The sequence below is a fragment of the Melospiza melodia genome, chromosome 3 (assembly GCF_035770615.1).
Source record: "Melospiza melodia melodia isolate bMelMel2 chromosome 3, bMelMel2.pri, whole genome shotgun sequence".
NCBI lineage: Eukaryota > Metazoa > Chordata > Aves > Passeriformes > Passerellidae > Melospiza > Melospiza melodia.
The window spans coordinates 38,741,508-38,765,977 of NC_086196.1; the positions used below are offsets into that span (position 1 = coordinate 38,741,508).

General features: G+C 40.6%; 2 protein-coding genes across 2 annotated transcripts in view; one reads left to right on the plus strand and one right to left on the minus strand.

Moving 5' to 3' along the window:
• The window catches only part of SYTL3 (synaptotagmin like 3), a 33,547-nt gene extending 13,527 nt beyond the window's left edge, over positions 1 to 20,020 (plus strand). Inside the window, exons 6-16 of the mRNA XM_063153453.1 lie at positions 86 to 158; positions 1,041 to 1,113; positions 4,446 to 4,570; positions 8,037 to 8,177; positions 10,902 to 11,080; positions 13,230 to 13,332; positions 15,502 to 15,669; positions 15,887 to 15,983; positions 17,235 to 17,343; positions 18,138 to 18,343; positions 19,544 to 20,020. Coding sequence (XP_063009523.1) covers positions 86 to 158; positions 1,041 to 1,113; positions 4,446 to 4,570; positions 8,037 to 8,177; positions 10,902 to 11,080; positions 13,230 to 13,332; positions 15,502 to 15,669; positions 15,887 to 15,983; positions 17,235 to 17,343; positions 18,138 to 18,343; positions 19,544 to 19,674 — 1,405 coding nt within the window. The 3' untranslated portion in view covers positions 19,675 to 20,020. The remainder of the gene's footprint in view (positions 1 to 85; positions 159 to 1,040; positions 1,114 to 4,445; positions 4,571 to 8,036; positions 8,178 to 10,901; positions 11,081 to 13,229; positions 13,333 to 15,501; positions 15,670 to 15,886; positions 15,984 to 17,234; positions 17,344 to 18,137; positions 18,344 to 19,543) is intronic.
• Positions 20,021 to 20,713: 693 nt separating this feature from the next.
• EZR (ezrin) overlaps positions 20,714 to 24,470 on the minus strand; it is a 37,374-nt gene continuing 33,617 nt past the window's right edge. Inside the window, exons 10-13 of the mRNA XM_063151376.1 lie at positions 24,079 to 24,239; positions 23,719 to 23,811; positions 22,563 to 22,814; positions 20,714 to 22,228 (exon numbers count right to left, since the gene is read on the minus strand). Of these exons, the coding sequence (XP_063007446.1) occupies positions 22,064 to 22,228; positions 22,563 to 22,814; positions 23,719 to 23,811; positions 24,079 to 24,239 (671 nt within the window). The 3' untranslated portion in view covers positions 20,714 to 22,063. The remainder of the gene's footprint in view (positions 22,229 to 22,562; positions 22,815 to 23,718; positions 23,812 to 24,078; positions 24,240 to 24,470) is intronic.

The window sequence follows — 24,470 nt, forward strand, 5'->3', positions numbered from 1 at the left end:
AGGTATTGTGCATGAACATGTTTTATTTATTCATCTGTTGGCATCATATATTAATTACTGGGCTGTTTATCTCTTAAATTTCCAGTAAAATTTCTGTCGTACCTCCAACTCCACCTCCTTTCACAGAATCACCAGCAGGAACCAACGTGATGGGTAATGTATGTATCTACAGAATATACATATGAGGGCATCCCTTAAGGTGTCATTCATATGAAAAGGTCAGCCACAGAAATGTGGTAAATAACTGCTGCAACATCCCTCTGCAATATAAATGCAGCCTTTTGCTACTTTGTCATTATTTTTATGCTGCATGGGTACTGGGAGAGAAAGTTTAGAAGCTACGAGGGCTATTTTCAATTATTTTTCAGTTTTTGAGGGAAGTGGTTAACCACTCTACTTGAGATTAGAATGTTGCATCTGGTTATGGTGCCTCATCACAGGAAGACTGGACTGAGATCTGAGTTCTACTCCAACCTGAAGGATCTCGTGTTCCTGTGACATTCAGTGGTCACATGTCACTTTCATTACTGAGTGAGAAACAGTGAATTTGATGGCTGCCTTTGCATTCCAGTTTCTAGTGGGCAGAATAGTAGAACATGGCTTGAAACTCACAGAAATTGCACGAAATTACTGTTTTGTTTAATTTTGGACTGGCTCCTCAGGCCCTGCCCTGGGTTTTGAAGCCCATTGCAGTTCTGTAAGCATTCTTATGTACGTACCCAGAGTTTGATGAAAACTCTTTGTCCTGTAATGGATAAGAGTATTAAATACCTTACCATAAATCAGTGAGGTAATTAGCTGTATTTATGAACTTATGATGTGATCTTTCTGTGAGGAGTTCTGCTTATATGTGAAAGACCAGGAACTGAAAAGATGACTTTCCATACATCAATGTATGTCCTCAGATATATTTGTCTACAGAAGTGAGCAAAGGGCTGCAGCTTTACCCTCTGTCATGAGGTCTGTAGATATGTAATCACGGCAACTTTAAAATTACAAATATTTTGTGTTTTCTTCCTCTTTGCATCTCCCATATGCAGGAACTTGGAGAGTCTAAAAGGTTTAATAAATCTGTGGAAAACTTGTTTTTGTCGCTCACAACACATATAAAAAGTAAGTAGCTTTCACTCTCTTGTCATTCCAGGATAATGTAGTCAAATGTTTTGATTTTTTGGCCAGAGTGTTGGCCAAGGAGTTGTTATAAAAAAGGCTCTCAAGTAATGGCTGAAACTATTAATGCCAAGGTTGTGCCAACCTGAAAAATAATACAGGAAATCTAATTTTCCTTAAGTATTCTGCCCGTTGTTAAATAAACTGATTCTATCAAACCAGATCACCTTTCTTGTAAAGATGTGAAAAGACTGTGTAATTTTTGCTTTTCGTTTACCAGGTGTTCAAATCCAGTATATTTAATTAATGTTAGAGTAATAACCAATTTCTGATCTTCATGTTATCTGGCTGAACCCCAGCTGACCTAGTTAAAGAGTCTGTCATTTAACAGGAGTTTAATATTTTCATTCACTGACAGTATTCATGAGGACTTCCTTCCTGTTTCTCAGTCTAGTTGTCTGGAATTTTTCAGTGCACATTTCTGTGCTTTCCAATCCTGACAGCTCCTGTTCCCTTCTGATGCTTTTGGTTCCTTTCATTCTGTTACACTGCCTGCTGTTCCTAGGGATGCAGACTGTGTGTGCACCTCTAAGGCTGACTACACTGAGGACAGTCAGCCTTTGTGAAAAACAAATTAAAGGCATCAGTGACCAGAGGAAAACAACTTCTGAGCTTTAAGAAGATTATAGGGGCTTGTGAATTTGCATGGATTTGAACAAACTGTAGTATTTTCTTGCTGGCTTCAATTTACACAACCCCACATGTGAGATTAGACCTGAACAAATCTGGCTTCAGTGCCTTTCTGCCTCTCCCCCTAACTCTTCTTTTAGCTCTTGTTTGGTCTTTCCTTTAGCTTCTTCCACCCATCCTAAAGACCTATTCTCCTTGAACTATGCAAATTTAATGTGTCTGTGTCTGTGAGAACTCATATTAAAGCTATACAGAGACGTGGTGATTTGCTCCTAAAGAGAAGCATACAGTGGTGTAAGATCCTGGAAACAGTAATGGTTGCAGCATAGAACTGGATGCAAAGTAATTTATGCAGCTTTCTGTTAGTTTGAAGCCTGGCCATATCCCAGAGTTACTGGTAAAAACTGTCAGGACTGCAGCAAACTAATTTATTATTTTCCTGCTACCAAAAGGAAGGTTCTACTCCACTTGCATCTTTCTTTTCTCTCTGTTTCGAGCCTTATGCTGGTATAATTAGCATCTGGAACCTCTGGAAATTGGTTTGTCTAGGTTAGTATTAACCTAGACAAAACACATAGGTACTTTTCTGCTGTTTTAGTGAGTTAAATGAGATCAAGGTAAGATATATGTTGGAACATGTACAATAGGCAGTGCTGGTCCATGTGATCAGGAGCCATATCAGGGAGGGAGAAGAGCAGAGCAGGCATTCCAGAGGGAGATGGAAGCAAGTTGTTAGCTCAGTTCAGCTGCCGGTGAAACCCCATTCAGGTGCTCTCATCCTCAGTTAATGTGGAGCAGTTTAATTTGGGAGAAAATAACAGGCTGTTGCAATCATTGAAGTCAGTAGTTAAAAGAAGTGTTACAGAGAGAAAGACTTGGGTTTCTTGCCTTAAGAAAGCAGCTTTTTCAGACAGTATGGCTTCTCAATGAAATCTGGTACTGTGCTGATAAATGTTTTTGATCACGAGAGTCTAAAGTTAGTACTCTGTATCTTATCTAGATAAAAATATCCTGGTTTGCAGAGGTATTTAGTACACCCAGCTCTTGTGTGCTGCAGTAAATAAACCTGGAGAAGCTTGCTGTGCCTCTGACTCTCTCACTGGAGGCAGCGTGTGTGTGTCTGAGTGCAGCAGGAATGAGGGATGGGTGTGTGCAGCACAAAGCTGCCACTGTACATCTGCTCCTTTGTGCTGCTGCCTCCTGTTCCAGGGGCTTGGCAGCAAGAGGACATTCTAATCCAATGGTTGCCTTTTGGTGAATGGAAAATGAATTACTGGTTGTAGTTTTATTTGCAGTGAAAAATTGCCCTTGGCACTAGAGAGAGTGTCAGTCTTAATGATATTTGGGTAGAGGAGCCAAAAGAGGAATAAATATGAAAACGGAACATTTGTGTTTTCTCACACAATAACCTGTTCTTGTTCCTTGTAAGACAGTGTGAGGCAAGGCTGGTGTTTCTGCCTCTACTGCTGGTCAAGCTCCTCAGATTGTATCTATTCCATTAGAACTCTCAATTCCAGTCTCTTTTATGATCTCTGATTTCATTGTATATGTTAAAAACCTGGTTTCATTTACAGAGATGGCTTAATTGAGCCTGCCTTTGAATGGGTCACATGGTGCCTTAATGGTGTACACAGAGTACAGTAAACATCTGAGGACTGATTGCTGCTAAGAACAAAACTAACCCAGAGTGTCTTTAAAAATCACACTTGAGTGCCGTTGTTTTTGAATACCATAATGTTGTATTGTCTGCTGTCTGAGGTTCCTCCACAGAGGTTCATGTTGTGAGAGAAGTGTTTATTTCTTCTGTATGAATTAAACATATGATAGCTATTTCATGTGCTACTTATAAATTTTTAATTCTTCATGAGAGTCTATGTGGGACTGACAACAAAGTATCTGCAGTTAAGCCTGCTCATATTCAACTTCAGAAGTCATGGATGAGTGCTGCCCTTCCCTTTAAGCAAAATTCTGAGTGTACACTAAGGAATAAGAAGTGGAAAGTGGGGCATCAGATGTTCAATCACCCTGTAGATTTATTTGCCAATAAACTAAGTGCAACTGAAGTGCTAATTCAGTGAGATGCTTAAGTATGGACATAAGCTTATCCATATGAATAATGTTGTTGAAGTCAATGCAGGCTATTCAGGTTCTTAAAATAATATGTGGTTTGGGACCAGAGTATGTAACATCCTTCCTTTCGTCCATATTTTGGGATACATTTCTAAATATTTTCCAATATGATCTTCTTTCTACTTCTCATTGTCATGTTGCATTATATTGTTGTAATGATTTTGCTTTTATCCTGAACCAAACCAAACTGGTTTACAAATCAAACTATACATAGGAGCTGTAGTAGCTGCTTCTGAGAGGAAACTGTATTTGATGGCTCACCATTCCTTGCAGCAGCTATAATGATAGGCAGCAAGGAGTATAATTTCCAGTTGAGACAGCATGAGAGGTTTAGGCAGGCAAATATAATTATATACAATATGACAGCCACTTGTCTTCCCAGCTGTTTCTTACTCTTAGGAGATCAATGCTAAAGGTACAGGATGACAGTTTGAAAGCTACAGAATTAGCCTATGAATCTATAGGATTGCTTGCAAAGTTTGTTATAGTGGCTTTTCTCTTTATTCTATCTTCAGAAATATCAAAGTCCCAGAATGATATGGCTGACAGATGTGTCCTAACCACAGATTATGGGAAGAATGTGGAAAGAAGAAAGCAAAGAAGGAGCCAGTCTGACACTGCAATCAACGTTACAAGCAGGGTATCCATATTATTATACACAGTCTCTAACTGTAAGAGCTGTTTCAGGGTGAAATACATTTGTGAGAGCAATCATGTGCACAGTGGAATTTTTCTTTTATTTTATGAACAGGACATAATTGATGTTCACTGACTGTGGTCAGAACTCTGATTCTTCACAAGGTTTTTCACAGATTCTGTACAACTGATGTCAGCCCAGAGTCGAAATGTTAACTGGGATTTTTAACAAGGGAGGGAAGGATGGCAAGGATGGGACATTTTGCTCTCAGGTGCTCACAGATTCTCTTGAGGCTGAATTGATACCTGCTCTATGTGACTGTTAGACTGAAGGGAGGTGCTCTCTCTTGTCTTCTTCTTGCCCCTTTTGCTGCTGAACAGAACAAGCTATGACCATCCTGATATTTTCTGAGCATTTTTTAACTTGTCAGGGAAAAAGCATTGCTGTTAGTTGCTATGCAACCTCTCTTTTCCTTTTGCTTTGGTTACAGTCTCTAGCTTTCAGTGTTTTCTTGGGAAGTTTGAGAAAAATCCAGTCAAATGTTTTCCTATAAATTGTGCAGGGCTGAAGATGATCTCACATTTCTGTTTTAGAGTTACACTGAAGATTGTTTTGTACACTCTCAGCTCTCAAGTGACTGAACTTTGTCCATACTCCGTTTTGCACATTGTGGTCACTTACTGAATTGCCTTGTTAGTCTGAGTGAGGTCAGCGTGGTTTGCTAAGTGCCTGGATTAGATGCTGAGAAAAGCCCTTGCTTTGGGCCAGATGTTGTGGCACACATTGCTCACAGCTCCCATGTGCACTTTTTCATTTTCCTCAGAAGTGTTGGGTGCTGATAAATGGAAGAGATAGGATGTCAAATTGCATGGACTGGGCAGGTTGAATTGGCCCAACAACATCTGAGAACTCTGTGAAATTAGTTCTGGTGTTTGTATATGCAAATAAATTGTCAATAGAATTGGCAACAATTATTGGTTACCTGAGTGGTGCTTTCATTGTGTCAAGCCACACTTTGGTATTAGCTTTATTCCACAGGCAGAGAACTGCCCCTCTAGTGCATTGAAAAACATCACAGTTGGAGGCAATGTGAATTCAGACTATGCTTCACTGCATGCTGATCGCAATCAATCTGCCACATTTAAAAGATGGGTATGGATTCTTTGGCTTAAGAAATTAATTAGTAGGGGAATCCAAATTATTTGTGTGGGTTTTTAATTGCCTGTTTAAAAATTTAGAACTTATGTCCACGATTTGCATTGCAGGTTTTGAAAAATAGGTTTCAGTGTTTCTGTGCCAGAGTGCTATTTCTCTGAGTCATTTGATCACTGGACTATGTTTAAGCTAAAATTTTAGTTTTGTGAGAAGTAATGTTGATTTTTTTTTAAATTGTGAATGTCCTTCATCTTTGTTTTCCTTTAGAAAAGGAACTATGCCTTAAGTTATGGGACAGAACCTGTTTTAAATTACACTTGCCAAACAACTCATTATATTTATAAGAAAATATCATGTTGAAATCTTACTTGTTATGATTTCCACCCCAGAAAAAGCTTTTGTTTTCAGAACATGAATCGGAAGAGTGGCTTTCCCCCTTAGAAACTGTTAAACTGTTTTTTTCTCTAAGGAGTGACTGTGAAGTAGTAACTGTAACCACAAGTTTGAATTTGCAGTGTTTAAAACTGGGGCACTATTTAAGCCTCAAGGATGCTATCTCTTTCTTAAGTTTGTTTGCTAAATTTGTGATGTGTGCAGAGCTTGATTCCTTTGGATTAAAATTGAAAGAGATTATACTTAAACTCAGTGAGAAAACCAAATCCAATGGCAAGAAGTACCAGCCAGTGTAAAATCTGGATTTTGAGGGCCTCTCATCTTTGGAATGCCCAAGTTTACTAAGGAAGTGCAGTTATCCCTGCCTCACTGGGGAGCAAGCAGGCATGAGCCACGTTTGGGAGCTGTGTGTGGTGCACTGGTAGCTGTGGGATTACCTCTCCTGTGGCAACAGCAGCAGACATGGGCTGGGCTGGGCTCTGTGAGCTGCTGCTGAGTTTAGCACTACTGGAAGCTGAGTTGCCTTGTCAGCCTCTTCTGTTCTGTACTGCACAATAGCACAGTCTTTCTGATCCAAGTTAAGCTAAAATTCAGGGTATTCAGCTTGTTTTGGTTAGCAAGTGAACATCGCTTGTGTTTCAGGTTTTATAAAGCAGAAGACGCTTTCTCTGCTAGGAAATACTATTTTGGGTTTACTTGGGGGTCTTTTTGAGACTGTATTCTGAATGCATTTTCTGTCTGTTTCCCTCTCACAAGGTAACTTAGTTCTTGCATCTGTTCTTAAGGCAGGCACTTAATAGACATCACAATTTCTGTGTGCTATAGTAACAGCAGACTGGTTAAGATTTTGCACAACTTATTTTTTTCAGAAGTAATCTCACTGAATTATCTCACCTCTTGTCCTCATTCTCTAGTGCTGTCTGCTGCTGTGCAGGAGGGATTCTTTCACATTTCCTGTTTCCTGTGTGCAAATAAGTCCTAATCCTTGCTATTGATTCAGTCACACTATATTCTCTTTAGTCTTTCAGGTAATCTGTTACACACCTTTTTAAAATAACTTAATTTTCTTAGATCCTAACCATGTAAAATTTCTTACTTTGTTTTTTTCCTATCCATTGAGATGTCAACATACTTTTCATAGATTGTATTATCCCCAAGAGGTGGTGTGCCACAAACACCAATATTTTGAGCATATTTCCAGCCCTATGTATTTGTATTTCAGCACTTCATTCTATTAGCTGTTGTTCTTGGCAACAGAGGTGGCTGAAGATAAATCTCAAGGACTTTTGATTAATATATATATAGATATATAACTCAGAAATTATCAGGGTTTTCATGGGAAAATTTGAAATGTGAATGGACTTAGTCAAAGCAAAGTCAAGAACACCTTGGAAATTTAAACTTTTTCTATAAACAAAGAAAAGAGAACTTGTCAGTCTGTTTCTATTTTCAAATCTCTTTCAACTTATGTTTATTCTTGCATAAGTAAATATGGGCATGTGTCATGCATATTGCAAAACACAGTTTTTAATTTCCTGGAGGCAAGATTATATTTTCTTCCAAAATTACTGTTTTGTTAAGGCTTAATAAGGACTTTTATTAATATATTGCTACTTTTGGTGTGTTATTAGTAGACTGCTGTTAGTAATTGCTAGTGATTGAGGTTGTGACCCTTAGATTAGCTGGTGGTATGTTGATTTTTAAAAATTATTAATATAATGAGTGTACCACTAACTGGGTTGAGAGAGTTATAAATCAACATTTAAATTAAGTTGCTACATTATCTTTGAAGGTGTGCCACTTGCATGACCTTAATCAGAGTCAGTTGTAGATATTTACTAAGTTTTTTTCTGATAACATTCTTGAATCAGGACATTTTTCTTAAATTGAAAAAAAAAATTACTTTCTGAATTTCTTACAGATGAAAAGTACACCCAGTCTGCAACAGCTCATCACTGGGGCCCAAAATGACAGTGAAACTCAGAGCAAAAGTAGTTGCAAGGAAGAAGACATAACAACCAGTCCCACGAGTGATACAGTTTTCTGTGATGGCAAAAAACATGTAAGTTAAAGGTGAAGCCCAACAGAAGAGGTGTTTAAAGGGAACTGATAGAAAAGCTTGTGCAGAATGTTGGTGTATTTTTGATTATATCATAAAAAGAAGGAAGAATTGCACTTGAGTTTGTTTCTGATGAAAGACTGATGCCTTTGACACAGTCCTCATAGTAACACTGTGAACCTTTTGAAGCATGAGGCAAATTAATAATGGATAATTGATGGATATATCATCTACTGATAATGAATAATTGATAGAATAGCTTCTTCTGAATTTTGCAAATGCAGCTAATATTCTTCCCATTTGATTCTTAGGATTGGGATTATGAATGTGGTACTTTGTCACCTGGTATCTGGCTTTTTCTCTTCAAGCTTCATTTACCAGAAGGGTTTTGTCAGTCTGCAAGAACTGTGGTACTGGAAATGTCAGTGGAAATTCAAATGTCAGAATGCCAGTGAATGAAGTGGGAACTGACAGTGATGGAAGCCAGGGGAGCAGTTCATAGGCTTAGGGGATGACATTGAATCATCCTCTGTTGGATGGCATTTTGAGTACTGCAAATGAGAGAGAAGGAAGCTGGTTATAAATGAATTCAGCACAGTGCTTTAAAGCCTCTGTGATTAACTGTGGAAGCTAATTTCTATCTATTAGTGATGAGGTTAAGCAAGGTGAAGTACACAAAGAATTCCTGACTGATCTTGTAAGGAAGGGAACTCAAATGACTTAGGGCCTCACAGTTAAACCAGGCTGCTCACTTGACAGAGAAGCAGAAACACACACCGGGACCTGGGTGCTCTCTTGTAGCTCATTGCACTGAGGAGTCTGAGGTGTTCAGCTGACAAATGGAAAACAGTTTTGTGTTGCATTTGTGATTCTAATGACAACCATTTGAGCTGGGCTGCAGAAAGCTCAGTCTTAGAACTGAAATATTTTCTGCTGTCTTATAAAGGTGGAGGTCAAAATCCATTAACTTTCTCTTTATGGGTAATTGTTGGATGTTCAAGGACACTCCATCAAAAATGTATCTCCCAGAACATCAGATGGCATTGCTCCCAGCCATGCCAGCAGAAGTACAATATGGCAAGTCATTGCTAAATCCCTGCTCACTGAACCTAAAGTGGTGACTTCCACATAAAATGTATGGGATGCCTGATCAGGTGGGAGATGTATGTAGTGATATTCAGTCCAAAAATCATTAATCATAACACCTATCCAGCCTTCCTAAATAAATAGGGTGTTCTGTGGAATACATATGAGGGACTTTCACCGAATTTTGTTTTGGGACATGTGAGCTTAGGACAAAACTGTTTGCATTCCATTGCCATAATAGATTTTGGTGGGAAATAAACATTTTCTGGTCTGGTGAATAAAAATATGTTTGGGAATGAAAGTGCAGAGCTGAACAAAGCTGCAAGTTAGACTGATTACGCTGATACGCTTCTTGTGAAGGGAGCAACATTATTTGTGACAAGCATCAGGTCAAAACAGTCTTTTGACTTCCTCAGTAAGCACTCTGACCCTTCTTTTGACATGTGTGTGTTGCTTAGAGCTGAAAAGAGAGAGCAGATAGCCCCTTTAATAAATCCCTTGGTGTGAAATGAGTATTTGGCATGCTGTACAAAGGAGGAAAAGCATCTCCACAGAAGGGAGATATGATCTTGCAAACACTGCTTTGCACTTGTAGCTGCTGGGTTGTGCAATGCAGAACTCCTTGGCCAACCAGTCCTGTGTGGGTTGGTGTTTATTTTCGGGGGGAGGAGTGATCTAACACAGATATCTTAGCAATCTAGGGCAGTGTTGCTGAGAAACTAATCACAACAGTGGTGCCTTCGTGACAAATGCTGTGTAAAAAGTTTCTAGGGCTCACCTTAAAGAATATCATTATAAATGAATGGAGATCAAACTGTTCTGAGTTGATAATTTGTTGCAGTGAAGGCAATAGCTCCCTAGAGTTACGTGTCTGGACTGAGCCACCCAAAGGATTGATCTCTTCCTGCTTTGCAGAGTCCTGCCTTCTGTCAATGCTAGATACAAGTGCTCTTTATATGTGGTTCATCCACACATATAAAGCATCCACCCCTTTGACCCAAAGGTGGAAGTAAATGAAAGGAGAATAAAGTAGCTGAGCTCAGCTAGGGAACATATTTATGCACCTACAAGCAACAGCTGGAAGTATTCATGTTTTAATCTCTCCTGAATGGTCTGCAATACAGAATACATAATTTTTATATGGAATTGGGACATCTTGTAAAGCATTTACTAGATATACAGGCCACTTTGGTATTTCCTCTGGTGCATGGTAGAACCAAATGTCTTGATAGTGTACCCTACTATGAGCAGTGTATTAAAAACAGTCTAATTCAATGGGTTTTTTTTCATGTTTTTAGATTTCAGAGGGTTTTTTTACTCTCAGATACTTAGCCCATTTTTCTCATGGAAAGCAACATAGCAGTTTTATTCAGAAACAGTTTCTAGATCCAGAAGTTACTTAAAGCATTTTCTCAGCCTAGAAAGTTTACTGAAGAGGGCAAAGCAGTAGAATTGCAATTACAGTTGTGATTTTCAGGGATGTTATGGAAGCAATGGAATGTTTTATACAGATTACTCTAAATTTCATGATTTGCAGTAGCTTTACAGTCATATCTGTAAAAATATTGACTACTGAGGGAAATAAATGTTTTGTCCTGTTTGATCTGAAGCTGCATTTACCAAGCATTTGTCTTTTCTTAGGGGAGCTTGTATAGTCTTAGCAGCACTTGCACTGAGTCTGGATATTTTGGCAAGGCTAACATCACAGGAGAAATAGAGTTTGCCTTAAAATACAACTACAAAGCTTGCATCTTGGAAATCTGCATCAAGGGATGCAAGAACCTGGCTTATGGAGAGGAGAAGAGGAAAAAGTGTAACCCGTAAGTATTTCTGTAGAGAAGAAGGAACAAAAGGAAAGCATTCTGGTTTTTACAATACTGTTGCATGTTCTGAGTGAAATGGATTGATAGATGATTGTATGCAGTACTGGCACCTTCTGAACATCCAATATACACACCAACCCTCTGTACAGATGCACACTGCAAGACACATAGGTTTCATACCAGTTCCTGTTCCATTGTGACCATTTTCTGCTAGGAATTCTCTTTCCCTGCCTTCTTCCCCCCAGCAGGAAGCTGGGGATGTCCTGGGGCCTCAGGAATAGCTGTTCAGTTTTTAATTCCTAAGTTGTGGCTGAAACATGAGATATCCTGTTTCTAATTCATCTGCTGGCCCATTGTGGGTCACTGGGTGGTTGCTGTGCTGCTTGGGTGCTACCATCTTCTCTGATAACATTTCTTCCATCTTCTGGAAACATTTCAGCTGCTACAACATATTTTTAAAATCTAAAGCTGTTTAATAACTATGCACCATTGTAAGAGGAAGCAGTAGATATTTCTGTGCATAAAACATGCCACAGAAAATCTTGGTTGGATAATTAAACCTTGGTGATTTCTCTGTTTATCACTAAAGAGTCCTCTCTGACTATGCAGCCACTGACAGGAGATGACCAGGTAGGATCCCTGAGTACCTGTTCTTGCCCCTGCTGTCTCACTGTGTTTGAGCATTTGAGGGGCCTACATTGGAATTGTGGACTTGCAATCACCTTCACCTAGAAGGACGATGGATTTTGTGCAGATCTTGCAGAGAATGCTCATAAAGACAAGCTTGGTGATGAGCAGTGCCTGGCTGGAGGAGCAGCCTGTGGAGAAGGGCTGTTTGGAGCACTTCAGAAGTAGGTCAAGGTTCTCTAAGTCCCCTGGTAGTTAAGCCAGGCAAACAGTTGCAGGAAGCCTGAAAGGCAATGAGGGAAGTGCTGTGTAGTAAACATTGTGTTCTCTATGGGTATATATTTATATACTTCTGTTGGTTTCCAAGTCAGATGAAAAAGTACAGCACACTTATTTGACATGCTTGCTGAAAAGCAGGCTTTTAACTGATGTTTAAAACCTGATTAATTATTTAGCTTATTTGCTGGTTTGAAGTCTGGCTGGCTATGTTTTAATTAAAATGATCTGGGCTCACAGAGCAAGAGGCTAAATCTTCTAGTACCTGTATATTTTAGAAACTAGCTTTACCTATGGATCAGTTTGGAAAAAAATAGGGAGTATGTGTAAGTTCTGCATTGATGATATGAGATACAGTTGATTTTATCTGCCCAGTAAGTTAATCAAGAGGCTCTTTTAAAATTCATTTAAATCATAGTATCTGAAATATGTTTAAGTACAGTTTATAAATATTTTGTATTGTGTAAACAGCTGCTCCTTTACCTGGCAGGCTAGAAGCACTCTCTATTGCTGAAATTCTTTAGTTTTGAAGCCATAACACAAGTATAGCCCACTGAACTGATATTAAGGGAAATATTTAAGTATTAGTGCTCACTTGACCTACACTTGAGAAACTTTGGGTATGAGTCATTGGTGCTTGATATTGGTTCAGCTCAGCTTCCAGAAATTTTTTTTGGCTGGTTTTTCTTGAATCAATGTTAGGGCAATCTTGAGCCCTTGAGACAATCTCCCATTTTTGTTCTAGTTGCTGTTAGAATAATTAGCATTTGTAAGACCTCCGAGTTATTCTGTATTATTTACCTGATGTGAAGATGAGATTTTTTTCATGAATGTTGAGGGACAAGTAGCAGTGATTCTAAAGTTGATTAAGTTTACATTTTTTCTTTGAGCACATAATATGCTGTTTGTTTTCATCATAAAGCTGTCACTACAACTGACAAAGTGACTTCTTTAGGGGGCTGTTTTATCAGAAGCCAAGAGTATGACAACAGGATTCCTATTCAGATCTTAATCTCTCCCCAGCTGTAATGGAATTGAAACTCATTAGCTGAATGGTACACAAAGATAGCTGAATATCCACAAGGATATTGAGAAAATATATAAGTAATATTCTGCCATTTCATTGCTTGGGAACTTCCAAAGTTGCTTAAGAATTAAGAAAAATCTCCTCTCATCTAATTGTTTTTTTCATTTGATCCTCCCTGCTCCTTGTGATCCCTTTCCATATATCTTTATCTCCAAGGTATGTGAAAGTTTATTTACTTCCTGATAAATCTCCTTGGAGTAAGAGGAAGACAGCTGTCAAAAAGAGCACAGTGGATCCAGAGTTTGATGAGACTTTGAAGGTATGGTTTGCAATCCCATGCTGCTAACTTGTGCATTTCCATGGTACAATCCTGCACGTTCTGAACTGACCTGATGGGACAAATTTAGGAATCACTGAAAATAAGTCTAAAAATTATGGTTTTTCAGTCTAAATAAGAGAGAGTTGCTTTTGGAGCTGCAACAGTAAATTGCAAACCATTAGAGAAGTCTGCCTTTGTCCAAGAAAGGACTTTTAGTGAATACCAGTGTTGGTCTGATTTACCACGTGGCAAAAGCAAAGTGTATTCTATAGATGCTTTTTCTTGTACCTTCAGAAACTGGATGTATTGGAGAGCAAATATCCCTTTCAAGTGACACCCTTTGGTCAGTGCCACTTGAAGTGTCTCTCTAGAGTTAACTGTGTCCCAGCTGAAATCCACCATCTCTAAAAAATGTCTCCTTCCTTTTCCCTCTGCAGCTGATGCCAGGCTCTTTCTTTGTACTGTCTAATTTCAAACATTAATTATCCCATAGAGAAGAGTAGTTATGATTTCAACTCCATAATGCCTTTTAGTATTGCTTCTTGCATCCTTGTTAGAATTGTGTATAGGAAACAGGAATCATTATTCTTACTTCCCAGACACCTCATTAAATACAAAGCTGAGTGCTGTCAGCCAGGAGAGCCTGCCTTAGTTTGGTTGTTCCCAGCTTTCCCAGCTCCACTTCTCTACTCAGATCACTGTAAGCCATTTTTTTTTTGTGTGTGTGCTTTGGCAAGCTGCAGTAGGACATAAGATGATGAGTTCTTCAGTTGTATATTGTCTTGGAAGAGATATGACACAAAGTTAGTGGAGAGGCAAAGTTGTGTTGCTTCTTGAACTACACAAAATTTTCAGTGTTACCCCCAGTTCTTGGTATGAGTGAACATCAAGAATCAATAGTGAGTGAAACAAACAAAATGTTCGTAAAGGCAATAGTTAAAGTTTGATGATAACATAAAAGGATTTTTGTAATGTATGTGGTTCTTATACAGCCCAAAGCCTATCTATAGGGTTTAAACTGGCAGAAAAAAAAATGGCCAGGAATTGAAATCACTGGTCCTAATTTTATAGTCATTTTTCAATGCCAGTTATGCAGAAGTGATTAAGGAGAGTGAGAGCCATGCCTGAGCTGGTAAAGGTGTTTACTTGGAAATATTTAAAAATTGTTTAATTATTAGTTTATCCAGAGTATCACAAATGGTCAAAAGTGCATAGCACTGCTGCAGGTGAGCTCCATCATGACACTGACATCTAACTGGGTGGGATTCAGCTGCAGGTTAAGGCACCTGCATTTGGAGGTAGCTGCATGTGTGAGGGCTGTGTGAGTGCCCTTGGGAGTCACTGGAGCCCAGGGTGACTCAGGGTGATGAGCCACAGAGCCCACACCCAGCTTGTGATTCAGCAGCCTAAATATGGGCACTGATTTCCTTGCCTGTGCCATTGCCTCCAGCTTTCCATGCAGGTCACCTGTGGGCTGGGTTTGGCAGTGTCAGGGGTGTATTAGATACCCAGCAATGTCTCAAAGGGCTCTAACTATGTTTGGAGAGTGGATCAAGGCTTTCATTAGTCATCAGCTGAATTACTTCCTTCCCCCTGCTGACTGCATTAAGTAGATGTCCACTGACCAGAATGGGAATTTACGAGCCATCATTAGGTGTCTTCTTCTTGAACTGGCTTCCAGTGCAGCCATATTCTGCTGGGAGTGTAAACAGAAATATATATATATATATATAAACATATATATGTATATAAATGAAACATGCAAACAAAGAACCCCAAAAAACCAAACCCAAGCAAACCGAAAACGCGCAATCCCCAAGACCCCCCCCCCCAAACCAAAAAAGAAAAAAATAAAAAAAACAAACCCCAAAACCCCAGCAAAAATGGTCAAGAGTTATTTAAAGTTCTGAATTTATAATCAAAAACTTTAGCAAGGCAGGTCAAGGTATTCCTGGAATGTTGTTTCCTATTTGAATGAGCATTATTCAGCATGTGTAATATATAGGTAGTTGGGTTTTTTTCAGATTGCAAAGCACAGTCAGACAACATGGCTCTGTCTGCATCCAGAGGCCTTCAGTCATGCTGTGGCTAGGCTTCCTGGGAGCAGGTCATGAGCTTGGGCTGCATTCATGCTGTGCACTGCTCTGTAAATGCTGTTTGTCTTTCTAGTACAAGATTGAGCACTCCCAGCTGAGAAGTCGGCAGCTTCAGATCTCTGTGTGGCATGCAGGAGCTCTCAAATACAGGGTGTTTTTGGGGGAAGTGGTGATTCCTCTGGCAGCATGGAATTTTGAGGAGGACTCGATGCAGTTTGACTGGTATCCACTCAAACCCAAGGTGATTTCAAGTTTTTGTGCTTCATTGTTCCTTAAGAGCAAGATGTGGTGAAAGCTGTGAGAAAGATCACCCCTATGAGATCATTGGGGGGAAGGTGCTGTCAATCCAGCCCATTAGCAAGATATGTTGGAAGCACAAATAAGCTGTGAGAAGGATGTGAGAATAAGCTGTGAGCATGATTGCAGTAATGCAGACTTCTGTGTGTCCCTTTCTTCAGCTTGAGAAGCCTGAAGATCTTGTCCAGTACAGTGCTGAACTCCTCGTGTCTGCAAGGCTGTCGGTACCAGGCCAGTATCAGAACCTCCAGTCTGAAGGTATAGAGTGTTTTGGTATGCACAACTGCTTAACAGTTGCTCTGTGATCCTGATGATTTAGTTGCTCAAGATCCTAATCAGCAGATCTTCTAATGATCTTAGAGGTCTTTTCCAACATAAATGATTCTGTGAATTCCTTGGCTAGAAAAGAATCCATCAATGAAGGACCGGCAAAGTGTCCATGTATGGGTTTTTTAACAGCTACAGCAAATGGTGTTTTATATCTTAGGTTATTTAGAATCAAAGCATTTTGAAGATTTTTATTTAATGCATGTTCTGTTTAATGCCAACGAAAGTTGTTCATTATAATGGCAGCAGTGTTGCATCCAGCTGTTTTCCAAACTTGTGCCTGTCATGATGTAACCAGTAAAGGTTATTCTGAGGGTGAAACAGCAGTTCTGCTGTCCAAGGCAGAGACTGCCAATTTGGGAAAATTTGGAAGGGAAGTATCTGCAAGGATACCAGACCAGCACCCTTGGCTTTCTCCAGTGGTCTCATCTTAGGGAGACTGTTTCACTTGAAAGGTGTTAGGTTCAAAATGTATAGTCAGGATTTAGTTTCTAGTAATGAAAACTTGTAAGTACACTAAGTATTGCTGTAGTATGTCAGAGCAAGCACCTGCTGCTGGAGTGAAATAAACACTTTGGGAGGGAGGGATGGGAAAACCTCCTTTTCCTTACCTCCCTAGACCTCAGTGAGGTGTACAGACATTCAGAGCTCCAGAAGTGCTCTCTGTGTCAGGACCACAGCAACAGGTAGAGACCAATGGGGATCTCTAATTAACTGTTTTGTTACTATTGTTCCCTTTGCTTTCCAAATGACCCCAAAGTTACCAGCTCTGTATCTTCTGGTTTTCCTCCCTGTGCAGGCCTGTGTTTTGGGTCTGCTCTGTGCCTTGAGCTGTGAGTGGAGCAGTACCACACCATGGCTTTGGCTCTCTCCACTGCTTCTGACTGTTCCAGAGAAATGCTTCTGTGTGTACTGCCCTGTATTTGCTTTTCACAAACACAACAGAAAGCTTTGTCTTTGGAACAGGGATCACAAAGCAGCCTGCTGCTCACTGCTTGGTTTGCTTTGTGTGTGAATCATTCACTGTACAAACATTCAAATCTATGAAATGTTCCTAGTCCAGCCTTATGACTCCTTATCTCAGTAGTGCCACTTAGGCATTCCCCTGCTTACTTTTAGCAGCATCTTAAGCTATAAACTGAGCTAACTGGGCATTTCATGTGATAAGTGCTCCTTTTTCAGGAAACAAAGACCAAGGAGTTCTCAACTGCCAGCTTCAGGTTATGATATTTGGGGCCAAGAACTTGCCCGTGCTGAGATCTGCTGCAATGCTGAACTCCTTTGTTAAAGGGTATGTCTGAGACCCAGCACTTCAAATAGAGGCTGTCACATGTGTTCCATGCAAATGGACATATTAACATGGTTTCAGCAGGAGACTGGCATGGGAAAGTGGCATTGCCCACACTCTTAATTGGAGTTCCTGGAAATGGTGACACTTGGGTGTCTGCAGAGCAGCAGCAGTCTGCAGGGTAGTGATGGGAAAAAGGTGCAAATAAAGGGGCTGTTGTCACAGTTTCACCTGTGCCTTTGCAGAATTAAGTATTGCTCTGGATACATTGAGAACTTCTATCCTCTTCTTAACTTTTCCAAAGCAAAGGAGCTGAATTTTTCTTCAGTGTGCTGAGTAGCTTGTATGTGGGATTGTTTTACTTCCTTGCTGTCAGGCATCAGATGCCACTGGAAGGACGATACTGGGGTAGACTTACATCTCACAAAACCATTGCACCTGTTGTGGCCCCCACCTTTGGTGAAATGGGTGGGCAAAAGTTTGGTTTGAGGCACCGTTGGGTAGCAGCACGTGGAGCAAAGACTCCTTCAGCAGTCAGTGACAGCAGAGTCAAAGCAGACTACAAGAGCCTATTTGCACCTGCACTAAAGGCTGGCAGGAAAAGGTGCAGCTCCCAAAATCAACACAAGAGCACCTTTTATACCTTTCACTAAAGCTGAACTTTTTTGCTATTTAGGGCAAACCAATGGGCTCTAGTTAAGCCCTCTAACCTCTATTTGGTTATCAAAATGTTTTGTTTTCTGCTTGAGAAATCAGTATCCTTGCTGAACTCTTTTTTTTTTTTTGTGGGGGGGAAGTTGTCTTATCCTTCCAGACCAAGCAGAGGTAAAGCAAAAGTCTCCTGTCCTGAAGAAAGAAACCTGTCCACAGTGGAAACACTTGTTTGTCTTTGATGGTGTGACCCCAGCTCAGCTACAGCAATCATGTCTGCACCTGACTGTCTGGCACAAGTCAATTTTCAGCTCAAGTGATCAGTTCCTAGGAGGAGCCAAGCTTGGTGCAAGTAAGTTCTCTGTCACTGAAAGTTGAATGTAATTTGGGGAAAAGTGCATTTTAGTTTACATCCCATGCAATAATGAATTATACTGTGCTATTTACTACCTGCTTTCACATGCCTACACATGCAGTCCCAGCCTCTGTCCTGAGCAACTTTCAGTCTTGGGCTCTGATCATGCAAGAATTGATACAGGTGCTTCTGTTCAGGTCTGTGCAGAAGATCAAGGTTGTCAGTGGAAATTTTCAGGAAAGCCATTTGTTAGCATGGTGATTTTTATGGGTCAGAGCCATGCTAAGACAAGCACAGAAATTGTGTGCTCTAACTCACACAGAGCTCTACACATTTCTTTAAGACTTATTCCTTTAATTGTTTTCTATTAATTGGCTTACTTTAAATAACTTCCCATCAAAAGGAAGCAGGAGAACTGATCATCCCATAGACTCCAACCTTGCTTATGTCTGTGCTTATTACTTTATATCCACAAATCAATCCAATCAATGAAATACTGGAGGTGACACTTACTCCAAAGGGGCTATTGGATATGTTTGTCTAACCTATGAGTGAGCTTTCCTTCTCAGGGCTGAGCAATGCCTGAGAAACCCTCTGCTCACTAAGTAGGCTGTGTTCACTGGTAGTTGAGCAGGGAAGCATTGTCCCTTGAAGGCTGCTCAAAAGTTCTTCTCCCAATGAGTTAAGTGCCCTGGCTTTCAGTATTTGAGAGGAGAGGGTCAAGTGTTGTTTTGGTATCAGCCTGCAGTTTACAGGAGTATTATCACTAGTGGTAGCTCAATGTCATGCAGTTGTTTTGCATGAAGGTGTTTTGCTTATCCTTATCCAAAAGCCAGCATTTGCCTTTCTGCTAGAGCAGGGACTATCTGCTTGTAAGTGATCCAAGTCTTAAACATGGAATGAACTGAAGCAGGAGGCTTAGTGCCCTTCTGCTGTTATGAGCATGCACACTTGCTCTTCTGCTTTTAGTCATACAGCCAAAAACTTTTTCTTTGCTGCAGGTTGCACTCTTCAGAAAGTGCTCCCAGTTTAACAGGATATAAATAATAGTTCAAAAGTATAAATCCCATTTATTGCAATTAGTGCCTCAGGAGCTACAGAACAGCTGAAATTACTGAAGTGGGTGAAAGGGTTGGCCAGGAGTTGGGTAAGGCCAAGTGAAAAGTAACTCTGATCTTTCCTTTTGCTTTCTTGCAGAGGAATTCTTTGGCTCTATGGACCTTGCTTCTCAGGGAGTGCTCCAATGGCAGGAAGTGCTCCACAACCCAAACACATGGATGGACTTCACACTTGTACTGCATTCAAATAAGGAAAACTTTAAATCATGAGAGATTATCAGACAAAACCTTTCCTTTCCCATGTCTGATATTTTAAACTGAAGTGGTACATACACTTCAGTTCTGGAAAAAGTACACTGCAATAGCACCTGCTCCAGTTACTTTGGGAATAGAATTATGTGTTTGAACGTGTGTGACATTCTGAATGTGTGATTTCTTCAGAAGTTAAGGCTTTAGCCTGTGTCTCTAGCTGGAGTGTAAGGATGATATTGTTTCTTGAGGAGTGACAGCCTCAGTTTGAGATGCATTATGCTGTTAAAGCAACAGGGGCCAGACAATGTGCAGCTTTCCATTTCTAGGCCTAGCAGAACTGTTACTATTTTATTTAAATCACAACTAGGACTACTTCTGAGAAAATAACTGTTACAACAATAAAGTTACATTGTTTCACTCTCACATTGGTGTTTTAGCCGCAGAATGCAAAACCAGCTTATCTTTGTCTGCTAGCTGCAAATGGGCCATGCTAACGCCTCTGTGCTTCAGCATTAACCACACTGCCACTTTATTTCACGTGATCCTAAAAAGCTTTGGCCTGTGGCCACGTCTCTCAAGTGTGCGCTATAGCCTGGTGCTTAGAAAGTTAAATGTATAAATTCCCTGTCAGTAGCAGGGTGGGACTACAGCCAATGGAATAAGGGTGGGTGTAACAAGTCCCTTCTTATCAGCTGCCACTGTAAGACAGAATTAACAGCTCTGAGCCTTAGGGTGTACAGCACATGACAAAAGTTGAGCTCAGTTTATCATTCCTTCATGTGGACAAGCTTAGGGCCCAACTCCTGTGTCAGTTTGCCTTGCCTTGGGTGTAGCTTTACAGTCAGCAGGAACTTGTGCACAACTGCAACTTGTGTTGCTGTGTTATACTTTTAGTCCTTTCTCTAAGTATTCCCCCTCCCTTTCTCGGTCCATGTGGCTTTTAAGGATTTGAGATTTAAAACCATGGGGATTCAAAAGCTAAGCTCAGGAACTAAAAGAGCAGAAGCACAACTTAATCAAAATACACCCCACACAAGAAACACTCCACTCCATCACCTTTGTTACTTTGCAGATCTTTTATTTAGATGGTTGCTGCTGCAAATAAAAAAACCCCACACAAGATTCAACTCAAGTATAACGCAGCATAGATATTGTAAATGAAGAGGTGACAACATACTGTATCTCACTTTCTAACAGATTTTCAAGGAAAAAAGGGGAGAGTGGGGGAAGGATGGTCACAGAAATGCTCTCTACTAGAGAGAATACAACTGTGATATAAACAAGCAGTCCCTTCATCTTTGGAGTCTGAAACTTTAAATCAAACATTTAAAAAAATTAGAAAATTTGTTAGAAAAATAGGTGCAGTAAAATTGTATATATTGGATCATGTGTACATATAACAGTTTTCATTAAGTAAAAAAAATGATCTTTACAAATAATGCTTTATAGTAAATAATCAGCTGCACTGTATCAGACTACAGTCTTGCTTAGGCATTTTTACAGATGCAAGTCTTATTAAATCTGAAAAGTAACAAAATATACAGAGCAAAACTATTTCCCTTTAACTAGTACTGCAATTCACATATTGCATGTTTTTTATATATATATATTTATAAATACTACACTACAACTGATCAGTAATGAAGCTGGAATGCAAACACAGTGGTGTTGTAGATTCCAGAATAATTTGCTACTTGTTACATGAAGAGGGTATCAGTGTCCCTATGCCACTTTGAGCCATCACTGCACCATTTCTCCAGCTGAGAACAGCAACTACAAAATATCTAATTTCTACACAAAGAAGTTCTGAGGTGTTGTCAGTTCTTTTGTGTGGGGGGGCAGGGAAGGGGGAGCGTGGGCATCAAGACCAAGGAAAAACCAGGATCTACAAGCACCTGTGCGTGGACGTACAACACACATACAGGTGCTTGAAAATCCTGAGTTCCACAGCCTGTCTTCTCATCTGTTACACTTTACACTGTAGCTAATAATACAAAGACATATGGCACAAAATTCACCCACAGATGCTTATCTTTTAGACCAGGCTGAATCCAGCACCTGCACAGGACACACATCTTTAAAAAGAAGCATGGCCTGTTAAAATTTGTCTTGCTTAAAGAGAGATGTGACATAAGGCCTTTTGGCACTAAGTAAAGGCATGAGCAAGTTACCAGGATCTGTGGTACAATAAGTTTTAAACTATACCAAATTTCACAGAAGGTTCAGAATAAAGGGGAGATTCAAACACCTCTGGGTTTAGAGAACATTGGTTAAGGGTCATACAGTGACCCCTCCTCAGAGAAAAAAAAAAACAAACCAAAAAACCAATACAACAAAAACCCCAAAACAAGAACACAGCATTAAGATCTGCCTTTCCCACAGTCCTGTCTTCTTCGTACGAGCATCTCTACATTGCCTCAAACTCGTCGATTCTCTGCTTGGTGTTGCCCTGCCGGATCTGCCGCAGCGTCTTGTACTTGTCCCGTCCCTGGCGCATGTTCTCCGAGTGGATGATGTCGTTCTGGGTCCTCTTGTCCTCGTGCCGAGCCTGGGCCAGCTCATCTGTCAGCGCCTGCAGTACACAGAACAATAAATGCACGTTATTGTGAGAAGCTCTCAGCTCCTGTCAGTCCTGTTCTCTGGGAGAGCTGAGAGTTGTGAGTGCTTGGACAGAGAAGTGATATGGATAAGACCTGGCCTTTCCAAAACCATTATGGATGATTTAAGCAATCTCAAAGCTTGAGCAATGAGAGTCATTTTTATATACCTTGCCTTTACTTCAAACTTCCTACAAGAACTGTAAACAAAGAGAAACTGTCGTGCTCTGTGTGTTTAACCAAGTGGTGCTTGGTTCCTGCTCTCCAGGACTGTTTCAATTCCTCTGCCTCCTCCGAGCAGTGCCTTACCCTCAGCTGGCTCTGCACGCGCGCGTTCTTCTCGGCCTCGGTGATGCGCTTCTCCTCGTTGCGGTCGTTCCTGATGCCCTCGCTGGAGAACTCGGCGCTGTAGGCAGAGTACTCAGAGCCCTCATCGTGCAGGTTGTCGTGGACGTGGTAATTCACCGGCTCGTACACTGGGGGTGGGGGTGGAGGTGGAGCAGTCATCACCAGGTGTAACTCCTCCTTGGTCTTTACCAGATCCTCCTGGGCTTCCCTGGCCTTTGGGAAAAGAGTGGAATTTATTTTAAATGCTTTTCTTGCTTTAAATCAGCTTAATGAACACTTAAATGCTTATCTTCCTAGTTTGTTCCATCTACTGTGAAAAGCAAGAGAGAAAGAAATGTCTGCAGCTGATGGTTCTCTGTTATTAGAGAACTTTTGTTTTTGCTAGGGATGCTATCATTATCAGCCACTGAGCAAGGGGGTGTGAACAAACACATGTGCAAGGGGTCTAATCAAACAATATTCTTCCAATAAAACAACCCAGGAAACAGTTCTATGGGAAGCTACAGTTATCATCATTCGGTTCTCCATTAGAAGAGCTGCAGGCTGGAGACACACCGGTTCCACAGAGCAAGAATTTGGGAATCTCATTTGGCGTTTTTAGTGCAATTACACAGCAGGCAGTCACCTTCCCTGCTGCTGCAGTGGTTCTGCCCTCCCACATGTCCTACATTGCACTGGGAGCACCAGCACTCCAAGCCTTGTGTGGTTTCACTGCAGCAGTTGATTAAACTCTCCTGATCCAGGACCAGGAAGCCACCAACAGCACGTGCCCCTCAAAACAGACACCTGCAGTGTGGCTGCTTTTGCAGCATCTTCTCTTGACTGATGTAATGTTTTCAGACATTTTATCATGGATTACATGCATCATTTATTCATGTGCCCCTCTCTCTCCAAGGCTCCAAGACAATTATCGCATTTTTAGGTTTTACACAGGTTTTCATTCTGACTTTTGACTGAAGGGTTGTTGGAAGAAAGGTGTTTTTGCAGACATATTGCACATTCATGACAAGTTTGATCTTTTTCACTGCTGAACAGATGTTTGCTTCCACACATTTGAGAAGTCACACCAGGCTAAGAACCACAGAATTTTAGAGCAGCTGGTAAAGCAGATACTCACTCTGATTTGCCACTCTTCAACCTCACTCTCTTTACGCTTCCTTGCCTCTTCAAGAAGTGCTATCTTGGCTGTATACTCTGCAAGCTCTGTAGCCTGTTGAATAATAAAATGGGAATTACAGGAACTCTTAGAAAAAACACCAACCCAACCAAAAAACCAAACACAATAAAAAATACTGTTAACTCTCGTAGAGACTGAATAAGAAACTAAGAAGTAAAAATTAGATTGCTTATGATAGAAATCAGTGCCACAATGACAGCCCACTACATCACTGTTTTTCCCTGGACATGATGGCTTTGCCTTACTCAAGGGCACAGTAATATGCCTCTGTATCTTGTTCTCAAAGTAGCTGAGTCTTACCAGCTGTTCCTGGCTCTTTATCTGGTCCATATTTTGTCTCTCCAGCTCTTCCTTGGCCTGCAGGGCTGCCAAACGTTCAGCTTCCAGGCGTTCTGCCTCCTCCTGGGCCCGTTTCCTCTCCTCTTCCAGCTGAATGGCTCTTTGGATCTGATCTGACAGCTCTGCAAAGAGACAGATCAATGTGGTTAGTCCAAAAGTCTGCTCAAAGCTATGGAACTTCAGTCTCTTAGGTAACTGCAGAAGTCAGGACTTTATTCCAGCTTGCAATACTCCCTTCACTGTGCTCCTCAAAGTAATAATTTGCATAATACACCAAGTAACTGGATTCAGAAGTAGTCAGATGCACATTGCAATTAAACCTTCTGTGAGATGTTTGCACTGAAGTCTGTAAC